Source organism: Corella eumyota, chromosome 5 (genome assembly GCF_963082875.1).
Source record: "Corella eumyota chromosome 5, kaCorEumy4.1, whole genome shotgun sequence".
Lineage (NCBI taxonomy): Eukaryota > Metazoa > Chordata > Ascidiacea > Phlebobranchia > Corellidae > Corella > Corella eumyota.
In genome coordinates, this window is record NC_137494.1 from 8190939 (window position 1) to 8204415 (window position 13477).

Sequence of the window (13477 nt, forward strand, 5' to 3'; positions counted from 1 at the left end):
AACTTTTAGTTTATCTACTTATTTTAAGAACTGGAAATACGGTAACGCCGCAACTTGCTAAATGTACCTAAATTAAATACAAAACTGTCTGTATCAACAACAACGTTATGAGAGTTTGAAACAATAGTTTATTTTTAGTAAAAAATTAATGCATAAACACTGTACAAAATGTAATGTAGGCTTTTATGGTTAGGTTAGGGCATTTTATAATCTTTAAAATGAAAATTCTATACAAAATGCGTTTGATAAATATTTACAAGTCTCTGAAAGCAAAATTTACCCATCATTTATAATGTACTATACCAAACAAAAAACAGGTATAAAGCCTGTACTATACTAATGACCACAAACCAACGTTGCTTAGTGATGTTTGGACTTGACAAAAGCAAGACCATGCGTGCGCATATGAGTGCGTAATGTAACATCTTGGTCAAATTGACGAAAGCAAACTTTACAACGAAACAATTGGGTGATATTGTTCTTAGCCAAGTTCTCGTTGCTGCCATGCAAATCTTCTTCTTTGAATTCAGATCGCAATTTTGCATCGTATTTTTCCAAAAGGTTTCTATCATGAATCTGCAAAAGTCAAAATATTTAATTTTTATCAGACCGAACAGAAATTTATAATCAGGCAAAAAATGCTCCAAGAAATAAATTTTGAGTTTTTATACCTTTTAAATACAATTTGTTTACAATCCCATTTTAGTTTTTAACAAAATGTCCATTACTTAAAAAAATAACAAGAAACAAACAGGAAAAAAAACTACTGCAGGCTCAAAAGTACCTTGTGTTTTATGTGCAAATGCTTGTCAAGGGTAAAAGTTGATGCAAAGCAGAGTCCACATTCACTACACTGTACCATTGTAAGAGCCGCTGAATTGTCAGATGAATTTTCAGGAAAGCTTGAATTTTGATGCTCGATGATATGGTTCTAGACAATACAAAAATTTTAAATTTCATTTAAAAACAAACTTATCCATAATTCTAAAATATAAATTTATTTTTCTTTGATGTAAAAGTGTTGTGTCAACTTAACACACAATTTTGGCTAAAAAACAAATATTCTATTTTAACACCATTTCAGTCATTTATTTATAGTTATCATATTTATAAAACTTACTTGAAACAAAAGTCTTTCTTTTTCCTGAAAGTCACATTTTACGCAGACATATATTTCTGGAAAATTGAGCTGACTAAAATCAGGACTGGTGATTTCATCCGAGTTATCCTATAGCAAAAATAAACAATTTTTATAAAGTGCAGTTGAATTGCAGTTTTTTTGTGTGTAAATGTAATACATACGAATAGGATGTATAAATTGAAACTTTTGAATCTACAAGAAAAAAAGAAAATCAAAAAAATTTCGTACTTCGTTTTTGTCAACAACCGTCTCAATTGGAATGTTCCATTCTTGTTCAACCATTTTTTCATCTACCTCACCAAAAGATTCATCAGATCCTGGATCTACCAACCCAAGTGCCTTTTTCTTTTGATTCTGAACTCTTAACCGAGGGTTTCTAGTTGTGATTTTCACTCTTGGACCGCCATGATTTCCTGCAAATAATTTTTATTAGATGATTTGTGATTCTTCTCAACATTCATTACAAAAAGAAATTTACTCAATTACATGTTAAGGGTTATTTATAATGTAATAAAAAGCAAAACTTAGGTTTAGATTTGTCTTTGTTTGCCATGTTCATTCTAATTTTGTTATTTACATTGCTTAATATGTACAAAACTATGGAATAAAACGATATTAGTGCTAACATTTAATTTAAAATGTGCTTAGCAGTAGCGGAAATTAAACCAAAACATTGTTTATAAACAGTAAAGTTTAGTGCTTTGTAGCACCATGCAAAACCACTATAGTTTTATTCAAATTTGCATAAAATTATAAAAATGTTACCCAAAACAGATTTCTGCATGGTGTTGGAAATAAGCTTCAAATTGGGTTTTTTACTGGGTGAATAATTAGATAGAGTTTTGATAATCTTAATATCTTTACTGCTTGGATCTTTAATGTTGTGAAGCTAAAAAATAAATCAAATTGAATAAGGGTTATAACTAATAAATAAAATTAGGCAAAAGTATATAATAACAGATAGCAAACATTAAACACAATTCTAGAAAAGGTATAACATTTAACAAACATACCCTTGCTAAATGCTTGACCAAAGTGATTTTTTTCGCAAATTTAATTTCTCCTTCTGGACAGTGAGGACAGCAATATGAAGCTTTTATTCCACGATGAACACTTCGTACATGGCTCGAGCGACTATGTGAGGACTGAAATATCTGTTAACAGAAAAGATGGAAAAAAATTTATAATGGCATGAAAAGGATGGGAGTAATTACACTGTTATTACAAATTTTTTAATAAATTCGATTTCACATTAAATAAAAAACATAGTAATTAAGTTTTCGATACTGTTAACACAATGTTTTCCTACCTTACTGCATTCCGTACATGGGTAAATTTTCTTTCCTGGTAAGTTTGAAATTGGAGAAACACTTTCACTTATCATATTATCATCAGCCTTTCCTTTAATATAAAAAAATGTACATTACAAACACACACTTAAAAACTATAACAGCATATAAACTGGCAAATTTTTTTAAAATAATTATTTTTCACATTTGCTTTTATTAAAATCAAATTTTTAAAAAAGGATTTTTTAAGGGCAATATTGCAAATTTCTGATCTAAGACTAAAAATAAGATAAAAATAATAAATCAAATTATACAAAAACATGCAATCTAGGTTAAGTATAAATTAACAAATTGACCTTAACAAATAAATTACTTTTTATTTTTTACTAATATTTTATAGCTTGAATTTAATAAGAAGGGTACCTTCTTTTTCTGTTGAATTAACATTATGTTCCATCAGTAAATGCTCTCTAAGTAAATGTTTTTCCTCTAGAACTTTTTTACAAATATAACACTGAAACACAATATTAAAGTCTTAATAAACGGATGCACAAAATAAAAAAATGTTTATAATAAAATATATAAAAATTTTTAATAGTGTTTTATCTTAATTTCCATCGCAAAAATTATCTTAAATTACCAAATTCTCTTTTAAAACAATTTTTTATAGATTTAATTTATTTTGCTCAAGGTTGTCATTAATTGAGTTTGTATGTTCTTTAATAAATTTTATAAAGTAATCCAACAACAATGAATAGTGGTCAGAACACACTTGACTTAACTAGACCACCAGCATGCTGTAGTTGTTAGAACACTTCCTACACTACATAAGGGCCTGGGTTCGATCCCCAGTGATCTTTTTTTGTAGCGCCGCTATAAACAGTATGAACTCCTGCTGAGCCAGCAACTAATCAGCAGCTCAATTATCGGGCAATTATAAATCTATAATATCCCAAACTGCCACAGGCAATTAATACTGAGTCAGAAAAACAAATGTTACCCTAATAAGATAATATTATGCCTTTTAAAGGATAACATGATTATAATTCAAAACTTATTAACCTTGTATGCAATAATTCTAGTTGATTCGATGTGAGTATCAAAATGACGATGTAACACAAACAACTGTTGCGAGCGGCTACTGGAATCGTTAAACACTGTATCACACAGTGGACATTTGTATATTGTTTTTAGGTTAGATGGCTCCGGCGTTAAGTTATGTACCGTTCTAAACAATAAATTTATATTTTGAATTATTATTAATTTTGAACAGCTAACTGTGGTACTATGTAGCAGAAGTTTTGTGTGCAAGATAGTCTATTCAACTGCTTAAGTGTGTTTAAAACAATGTTATAATAGTGGTACCTCTCACAAAATTAAATCATATGTTGTACCTTGGATTTAGAATGTAAAAGTTATCTTATTTAATAACAAACATTACTTTACAATATTAATTGGCAAACATTTTAATAATAATATTATCCATAACGAACCTCTGATGATTTATAATATTTGAGGTTGTTTTATAAGCCATGGGACACTCCTTGCACTTGTAAAACACTTGAACATGGTCAATCTTAACCAAATTAAAATATATTAATTATGGTTTTTTTTTTCTCTCTTAAATAGGTAAAAAACTTTGAAGTATATTTATCATTTAACGAAAGAAACATATTTAATTTAAATAGCCTACTAATATTTAATCATAGCATAAAAGTAACTTTAAAGCCTATTTATTTTTTATTAAGAAAATTTTAAACTTTTACCCTTAAGTGATTGCGAAGTTGATCATCAGTTAAAAAGTTTAGGTTACAGAGTTTACATTTGAAACAGGAAATCCGACAAAGGTGGAGGCAGTGTATGCGCAAATGAACATTAAACTCCATTGCATGTCTGAAAAAAAAACAGTAATATATTAACACAAGTTAATTTGTTTGAATTAAGTTTGGAGCAATGGGGATCAAACCCAGGACATCATGTAGTGTAGCCAAGTGTTCTAAATACTAGACCTCCCTGCAGGTATGTATACACTTAAAAAAAATTCTAAAAAAAATAGTTGATTGTTTTTTGTTATATATATATGGAGAAAGTAAGCAAACATTAAGAAATGTCATCAAATCTTACCCTTGAAATGTGTTTCCACATTCAGGACATGTGTAGGGTGCCACATGTTTATGCATTCGCATATGGGCAGAAAACATACAAGAATTGCAAATAATAAGATGGCAAATATCGCAGGTTCGTCTGTCAGTAGTTGTCTGATTTTGAAAGTGTTTCTCCAATAAGTTGGGATTGTTAGTTGAAAACGAACACTCTGTGCAGGCTATGCTTGTCTATTATAAAAAACATATAATATTTAGACTGTTTTTAAAACAAAAAGCACTAAACAAAAAGCAAATAGTATCTTAGAGAATTTAGTGTTTCTAAAATTACACAATTTTACAAAACTACTCAAAGAAAAAAAAAATGTTTTTCTTACATTTGTAACAGTGGCTGCTTCCAATTTTGACCTTTCCTCTAAGGCATGGAGAAAAAACTCTTTGGTACGAGGTTGACACAATGATAAAGGTATGGGACTCAAGTGAGCATCGTTAAACTGCATAACATCACCTTTCTCGCTATGCTCTCTTGCATGTTTCAATATCTCACATTTGTTGAAAAATATGAGGTTCTTGTTGCATTGAACACATTTTACCTAAACAATGTATAAATTACAAGAAGCAATGTACTAATGATGTATTTTCATGTCATTTGCACTAATATGTTGTTTAATCCTAAAAAAAATTAAAATCTTTAAAGAAATAAAAACCTTAACAAGAATACTCCTTCTTCCATAATGATGTTGTAAGGAAAAACTATTTAAAAAGGCATCACCACATTCAAAACATGTATGTTTTGTTATTGTGTTGTTAATTCCAAAATAAGGGCACTCAGAAGGTGGAACATATTTTTTGATTGGATTACAGCTACTGATCAGTTGTGAAAACGCATTCTAAAAATTTAAATTTCAGTCATTATTTTGCAAATTCAACTCTTAAATACAGTGTTGTACTGTATCTAATAGGTCACCTAACACTCTCTGAATTGTTATAATAAATAGGCAAACCATAAACACTAAAGTCTTATGAGTTATAATGTTGTTCAGGCTCATATTAATTTATCATTCTTATTTAAATAAGTTTTAAGCTACTTTTTTTTAAAACACCATTTAGATCGCCTGATTAAATTAGCACACACATAGTATGCTTAGGCATTTTTTTTACCTGAAATCTACTTTCTCCGGCTGACTTTATTGAATCTGACAGCAACCCTTTCTCCATTTTATCACTTGGGACTGGGGAACTTAATACATTTTTGGTGGTGGTTCCAATGGTAGATAAATAAGGCCTTGGGGTGACAATTACTTTTTGATTTAAAGTGGTTGAAGGCACAGTTGCTTTGGAACCTAAGTTGGTAGAAACTAAAGTGTCGGTTGAACTGTGTGGTTTTATAATTATAGATTTTCCGATAATCTTGGGATCCACTTGCAACGGAAATGTAATTTTTGCTGGGGCTGCTGCTACATTTGTTGCTAAACTTTTTGATAATGCTTCGTTCAAAGATTGATTTTTTGGTATAAAAATCCTTTGAGGTCCAGAAACATTGCTTATGGCTGGAGATGTTTGTAAAATGGTTCGAACATTTGCGAGCATCGTTTTTGTCAGGTTTTGAGCCACCGAGGTTTTGCCTGGTGGACTGGCAATTTCTACAGTTACAATTTTCGGAGAGGGTTGTACAGGCAAATTTGCAGTTGAGTTATTTTTTGATTTTTGTGTGAGTTGAATTGTTGGCACCGAGGAGTTTTTGTATAACAATTTGCCTTGGTTGGTAAGATAAAAAGGTTGTTTGCCAGGCGCACGACTGAATGTGTTCTGTGTTGATGTTGCTACGGGAAGTTGAACAGACTGACTTAGTCGATATCTTATTTCTTGATCTGGTTTAGCTTTTGTGCCGAGTTTAGTTTTCTTTTTAGGTTCGTTTGATTCTGCATTGGGTAATGGTCGCTTTTGTGATCTTTCCTTTTTCTTTGTAGTAATAGATTTAACATTTATTATGGAATCTTTATTTGTATTAGTAATGGAAGAAGTAGTTAGAATAGTATTATCCGCTATCTGAGATGTTATTGGTACTGAAATAGGGGAAGTTGCAATCAAATTTTCAGATTTATCTACAGATAAGTTGGGATGCTGTTTCTTAGCTTTCTTGCGTTTTCTTCTTTTTCTTGAATACAAACCAGTATCCAGATTACTACTTTCTGGTTGCTCCCCTAAAAATGATGATTGGTGGATAACATTACCAGCAGCAGAGCGAAAAGCTGTTATTTTAAGTTTTAAACCCTGTTTTTTAGGGATATCTATGGCTGTTTTAGTAGGAGTTTGCTTCTCCGGCAAGGGTAGGGGTATGGGTAATGAAACTGTACTAACTTGAGCCGTGGTTAAAACACTTTCTAAAATTGGATTTTTATCTGGTGTCGATATTTTATTTTCTGTGGTGGTGGTAGTTACATAAGCATGCCTGCGTTTAAACGGAAAATTTAATGCCCCCAAAGTGGTTGTTGTGGTATTTGTTATACCCTTTTTCTTAAAATTAAGTTGCTTGTTTAATAAATCCTCAGTTTTATTAGATTTTGCAGAAGGCTCATTGATAATTTTGGGTTCTAATTGTTTATCGTCTTTTTGGATCACAGAATTAGAAATCGACTTCTTTTCTGTAGAAGTGATTGTACTTGAATGTGTTGCCACAGTTTTATTCTTGTGGGTATTTGCAGTGGTTGCAGGAGTAGTTTTATTTGAAATAGTCTTGTTTACATTTGCACTTGTAATTTTTTTATCCAACTTAACATTAGATATTGACTTTAAGCTGTCACTAGCTGATTGGGATGCTTCTTGGAGGAGCGAATCAAAAAGCGAAAACATCCCACTAGATTTCTCATTTGAAGCAGAATTTTTTTCTGGAACTTTTGGATTTTGAGATAAATTAGATTCTGAATTACTTTTTTCTAACTTGTTTGGCTTTTCAGAATGCTTTAATTTATCAACTTTCGATTTTTCATCTTTGCCAAGTAAAATTGCTTCTTGTGCATTTTCCTTCTTTGATTTATCTGCAGCAGCAATAGTATTCTTTTTGTTTGTAGGGGTATTTTGACCTTGGTATCTATCCAATATATGTTTTTTTTTGGGGCCATGGTAAGACTTATCTTTTAATAGAGCATCTCTTTTTTCAACAGGTTTATTTACATTTTTAACAACATTTTGCATGTTAGTGGTGGGCAAAACAGGTTTAACAACCTGAACTTCCTTAACATCTTCAAATGCTGGCTTTGATATATTCATTTTACCCGAGGAATCATCCTTAACTACATCTTTTATAACAGCATTTTTAGGAGCTATAACAGCATGAGAGTGAGGTGAAATTTGAGCAGATGATGTTGGTACCGGTACAGTCTTTTCTTTTTCTGTTAAGGTAAATGCTTGCTTGTATGAAGGTAGTTGATAATGTGATTTATTCGTATTATTGTCCATTGATTTTAAATAGCTAGTTGATGTACATACCACTGGGGGATTTATGGAGGTAAAGACTGAATTAGCATTTGCCTGTACTAAGCATTTAGGTAAAATATGTTCTATATTTTCTTTGCTTTTGGATGTGTCAGATACCTTTCGATCATCTATTTGTGGTCTATGATCCAAAGTTGGGAAAACATTTGGGTTTGTTGGATTTTTAAAATTAGTCTGCGATGTGGAAATAGTTGGATTGTCAAACGAATTGGTTTGGCACAATGATGTGTTAACAAACGTTGGAGTCGTGTATGCTTTTCCGTTATAACCTGGAATAATAGGAACTTCTGTGGTTTTATTTTGAGAAAAATACATTGGGGCCACTTGATTAGTCAGATTTGGTGAAAATTGATTAAATGGAGGGTTAGGCCTTGATGCCAAAATGTTGGATGCTGAGCTGAATGATGTTAAAGCAACATTTGGAGTTGACTTCATGCCTTTATAATCCAAATGCATTTGAGACATGTCGGGAAGTGAAACATTCATTGTAGATGATAGCGATGCATAAGGCTGGGCAGATTTTTCAAATGAAATAGCAACAGAGTTATGCTCCTTTAACATACTCGAAGTGGAAAAATTACCCCCAGCTAAGCTAGAGGTATAGTGGCTTTGTTTTAGAAAACTGTCAGCAGTCGATGGCATAATACTTTTAGCATTAAATGGAACATTATTAGAAGTATTTGCGTTGTATGTTGTCAACATGGTGGCTTGCATTTGCTGTGGCAATTGCCATGAATGAGCAAACTCATTAAAAGCGGGAATGCTTTCTTGAAATTTTCTTTGCAAAGTTGCTTCCTCACTTTGTTTGGGATTAGATGGATGTCGGCCTGCAGATGTCATGTTCTTACCAAGTTTGGTAAACATGGTTTCATGAGTGCTGGTATTCATTGTATTTGGCATGGTAGAAGGTATAGGATGATAAACACTTGAAATATGGCTGTTTGAAAGAAATCCGTTGCCGGATGCAACAGGGTATGTACTGTATGAAGTAAACAATGTTTCAGAATTTTTTATGGACGAGGCAACAGAAGCGTTTAAATATTCGTTAACACTAGATGCCATTGGTGGCGGAATATTAAATACAGATTTTTGGGTCGAATTAATCGGCATTGGATTTTCAAATGTTTTAGGAACTTGTTGATTAGGAAAATTTGGTAATTTGGAAACATGTTGATCAAACTTTTCTTGCTTGTAGGAATTTGAAACCATGCTGGCCATTGGAACTTCATAAGACCTACTGTTAACCATTTTATCAATAACAAAATTATTGTTGGAATTTGTGCTTGCAACAGAGGCAGGTATCTTTAATTTGGATACACTGCTAACACTGGTTTTCTTAGGTTTTTTAGCGATTGAACTGCTGGGTGCTTCTGAAACAGGTGATGAATAATTTTTGGATTTGTGCAACGTGCCAGGAGTGTGTGACAAAATATTTGATGTTGAAATGGGGGGGTTGTACAACGCATTTTGACCACCATGAATAAGTTTATTCTGTGATTCAAGCGCATCCATTAACGATTTTCTTTTTTGTTGAAGAGCAGCTAATTCTTGTACGGTATCATACACAGACTGGTCACTATAGGTATCCCGGTTTATTGTCATTACCGCACCAGGAGCTGGTGTTTTTTTAGGTGAAATAGTGTTAGGAGCAGTGGGCGGAAGACGTATAGTCGGATCATGATCATTGTTTTGATCAAACTCAAAATCATCTTCAAGAGAATTCTTTGACACTTGTCCATATGATTTTTCTTGCTTGGGCAAGGTTTTATTATGTTGGTTTACACTTTGATTTTGGTATTGACTGACTTGGCTTGTATTGGATTTTTCGCTTACACCTGAATGTAACTCCATAGCGGACAATGCAAATTTTGAATCTTTTTTGTTCACTAGTTGGTTTGGATCTTGGCTGTAAATTAAAAAACAATTTTTTTAACATCTTTAACAACAGTATTGGTATTACATATTTGCAACAATAATATACCTTGTTTTAATATCTAATGAGTTTACAGGATTAACGAAAGAATTGCTTTTAGGTTCAGAGGATGGATAGTTGCTCACTGGACTTATAGCTTCGTATGCATTGTTTGAAAACATCTAAAATGCATATATATTATATAATAGATGAAATTAATATTTTAAAACTTTGTATCGAATCAATAATATTTTAAAAAATATAAATTTAAATTAAAAATACATGTAAAGGCTCTTTAAAGCAAGATTTTTCTTTAAATAAAAAAACATTAAGGGGCATATTTATTAGGGTATATGTCTTAAATAGATATATCTACATTCCAACCTGTGTAACACAAGTGTCTGCTGCATCTAAAGACTTTAAAACATTAACTGGCTTAGTGAATTCTTTTGGCAGCCCACTTGTGTTTGAAATACTTGACATTTGTCCAGAATACATTTGCGTATTCTGTAAATACCTAGACTGAGTTTGATTGTATTCCTTTTTAGGTTCTGCAGTTGTTGGTTTATTTTTTCCACCTGACGTCAAACTGTCCAAAATCTGACTTTGGTTCATTGTTAAACCATCTTGTGGCTCCTTGGCATATTGAGAAGACATAGATAGCATCTCAATAGTGCTGGAAAGTTTATCATGAATGCTACTTTGGGTGTTAGTTGAACCTGTCCCAATAGTGCTTGAGTAAACCGTATTAAATGGTTGATTTGGATGAGGGTAAGATTCGTGCACCATTTCTCCCATCCATGGAGAATTTTGCACTACATTACTGGACATTAGGGATGACAGATTGGCTGTCGATTTTTTATGTACTTCACCAGGGAAGGAAAATTCTAATAAAAATTATAAATATAATTTTCAATTACAGTTCCACAATTTGTTAATACTTGCATTTAATTTTTATGATGATTTATTTAATGCCACTTGGTATAAGCAATACTAAGTTTACCTATTTTACCAAACTATTTGTTATTAACAACTTTTACCTTGTTCATAAAAATGATGTTTTAATTGGGATAAATCTTCCAATAGATTATCTTGCGTAGAGCCTGTGTTCAAATACTGCAAATGGGATTGATCATCCATTAAGTTAGGTAGTGTAGGACATGGACATAACTCCAATTCAGACATAATTTTAGAATCAGTTGCATGATGCAATGAAGAAAACGAATTGACAGAAACTTGGCCACCATGTAATACATTGGGCTTGTTGTTTGTATCAGAAAAGTTGGAATTGGTGGAGCTCAGCATATGCAAATTGTCGTTAGCATTTAAATTTTTTAATTCTTGTTTTTGCTTGGTATGTTGTGGTCTTATAAACGTTGTATTGTCTAGCAACACATTGAAAGTAGTGGAGTTAAAAATTTGTTTAGCAAAAATGGTGAAAGTACCTAACAAAAACCCTGTTGCTTTAACTTAATCAAATGCCAAATAAATAACTTATAAATCAGTTTTAAAAAATTACATAAAATAAAATACCCATATAAGTTTGAGATGGGTTACTCTCCATTAGGTTTGTATTGAAAGATAGATTGTTTTCAGAATTTTTTTTCAAAAATGATTGTTGTGGCTGTTCCAAGTAATGCATGTTCTAAAACAATTGTAAAAAAATTTTGTAAAACTAAATTTTTTTCCTATTTTACAAACTTTGCTAAGTAAGTTCAAGCTTCTACACTAAAGTTATTTACATATTCCAAACTTAAACACTGTAGTAGCACACAGTAAATATATAAAACAAATATGTTCTAGTTTCAAATGCCTACGTGCATTTATTGCCCTAACAAACGATGTATTTTAAAAAACATTTTTAAAAACATAAAAAAAACAATGTTACCTGATAGGAGGTTGATATTGGTTTATTGGTTTTTACTTTTTTGGGTTTATGTAGCTTTGGGTTTTTTATGGGTGAACTCTTTATGTTTTGGTGAGTTATGTTTGGCGCAGGTGTTTTTTCACTTGATAGCATTTCGTCAACACTTGAAAGAAATAAACTACCAAGGCTGCCACCACTGGGCGCTGCTTCCTCAACTGGCATAAAAGAATTTTCCACCATTGAAACATCTTGAACGTGGCTGGTGTTACCTTGTACTGTTTACACAATAACATTGTTATGACTATAAATGGCATTGTCATAACCCAAATTTACAATTTTTGGTTGTCTATCGAAAGTTAAGAAACTGTTTTTGATATCACAATAAGCTACAATAGTTTTTTTAAGTATAGCAGCAATAAATACAATACTTTTGCAATAATGTCAACTTTACTTGAAAATTTAAAATAATGTTAGAACAAACTTTTAAATATTATATACATTTTTTTAAGTAACATTATAAAAAAAAACTTGTCTTTGACATTTTAAAGTCTAAACATTCCAGCCACTTCAATTTTTAAATAATTTATATAAAATTGTAACACCTTAATAAGTATTACAAAAACATACCTAAATGTTGAACATTAGAACTGTCTACATTTAATGATAGAGGGTTTAAGTGGGTGTTAAAATCCAAAATATTCTGATGCATATGTGAACCAACGGGTTGCTGGACATCAGATCCATGTTTAAGCTCCTTGTGATCATCTAAGAAAGTTAAAAAGTCTTCCAGGTCATGCACATCACTCATTCTTTACTGTAATTAAAAATGTTCAATAAAGTTTTCGCAAAACTTTTTTTTAGCAATTTTCACCAATGATTATGATTTATAAGTATATAATTAACCCTTCATTAGTGGTCATTCTTATTTCAAATATTACCAACATATTGGCATGTTATGAATACAGTATAACATACCTTACTAATGTGGCTGTCACATTTCTCCAGTTTACCTTATTACAAGTAAAATTACGTTATTTTCACTAAACAACTAACTGATGGAAAATAAATTTCAGACATCAGTTGAATTGTTGATAAACATGCCAATCTATATTATCACACACTGTCGCACATGTACAACGTATAAAGTTATTACTCAATTTATTAAAAAATAATAATAAGCTTTCACTGTCTGGAACGTAAATAGAACTTTATTTTACAGTATTTGCCTGTGGCTGCATCAACAATTAAAAAAAATCTAGATAAATTATACGCCGTTTGGTAACTGCGAAGGTAAGCCATAGCTATCTTAAGCTTTGATTGTGAAGTTACGGTTTCCAGTTTTAACTGGATAAAACTGGATTTAGTGACGAAATCGGCACCTAAGAGAGAAACCGAACATGTTAAAGAGAAAGGAAAAAAATACAAAAAATAAATTCGCGGCGAAATTAACTAACTATAACCAAATCCTTTTAAAATTTTTTCGTGCAGCAAGATTTTAAAATGCTTAAAAGTAAGATATTAACAATGAAAAAGTCTATTTAAAATACATTATTAAGTAAATAAAGATAACGTATAATCTAACATGACAAATAAACCTAATGCAATAAAAAAACATTGGAAAGAAGGTAAGTGAGAGAATGCCTTTTTCGTATGTTATTATTTTTCGAGCTA

At 31.4% G+C, this 13477-nt stretch overlaps 1 protein-coding gene across 1 annotated transcript; it reads right to left on the reverse strand.

The window, feature by feature from the left end:
* Window positions 1–115: 115 nt before the first annotated feature.
* On the reverse strand, window positions 116–12952 carry LOC145753698 (uncharacterized). Its single transcript, XM_082570123.1, has 22 exons — window positions 12782–12952; window positions 12434–12620; window positions 11828–12081; window positions 11473–11584; window positions 10980–11324; window positions 10324–10826; window positions 10009–10121; window positions 5694–9933; window positions 5240–5422; window positions 4910–5125; window positions 4555–4763; window positions 4197–4323; window positions 3924–4006; window positions 3493–3658; window positions 2854–2944; window positions 2451–2542; window positions 2155–2295; window positions 1907–2030; window positions 1370–1554; window positions 1121–1228; window positions 785–931; window positions 116–576 (listed from the first exon to the last, which is right to left on the reverse strand). The coding sequence occupies exons 2-22, from the start codon at window positions 12612–12614 to the stop codon at window positions 361–363; spliced, it is 7836 nt and encodes a 2611-aa protein (XP_082426249.1). The 5' UTR covers window positions 12615–12620; window positions 12782–12952; the 3' UTR covers window positions 116–360.
* Between the last annotated feature and the right edge of the window lie 525 nt (window positions 12953–13477).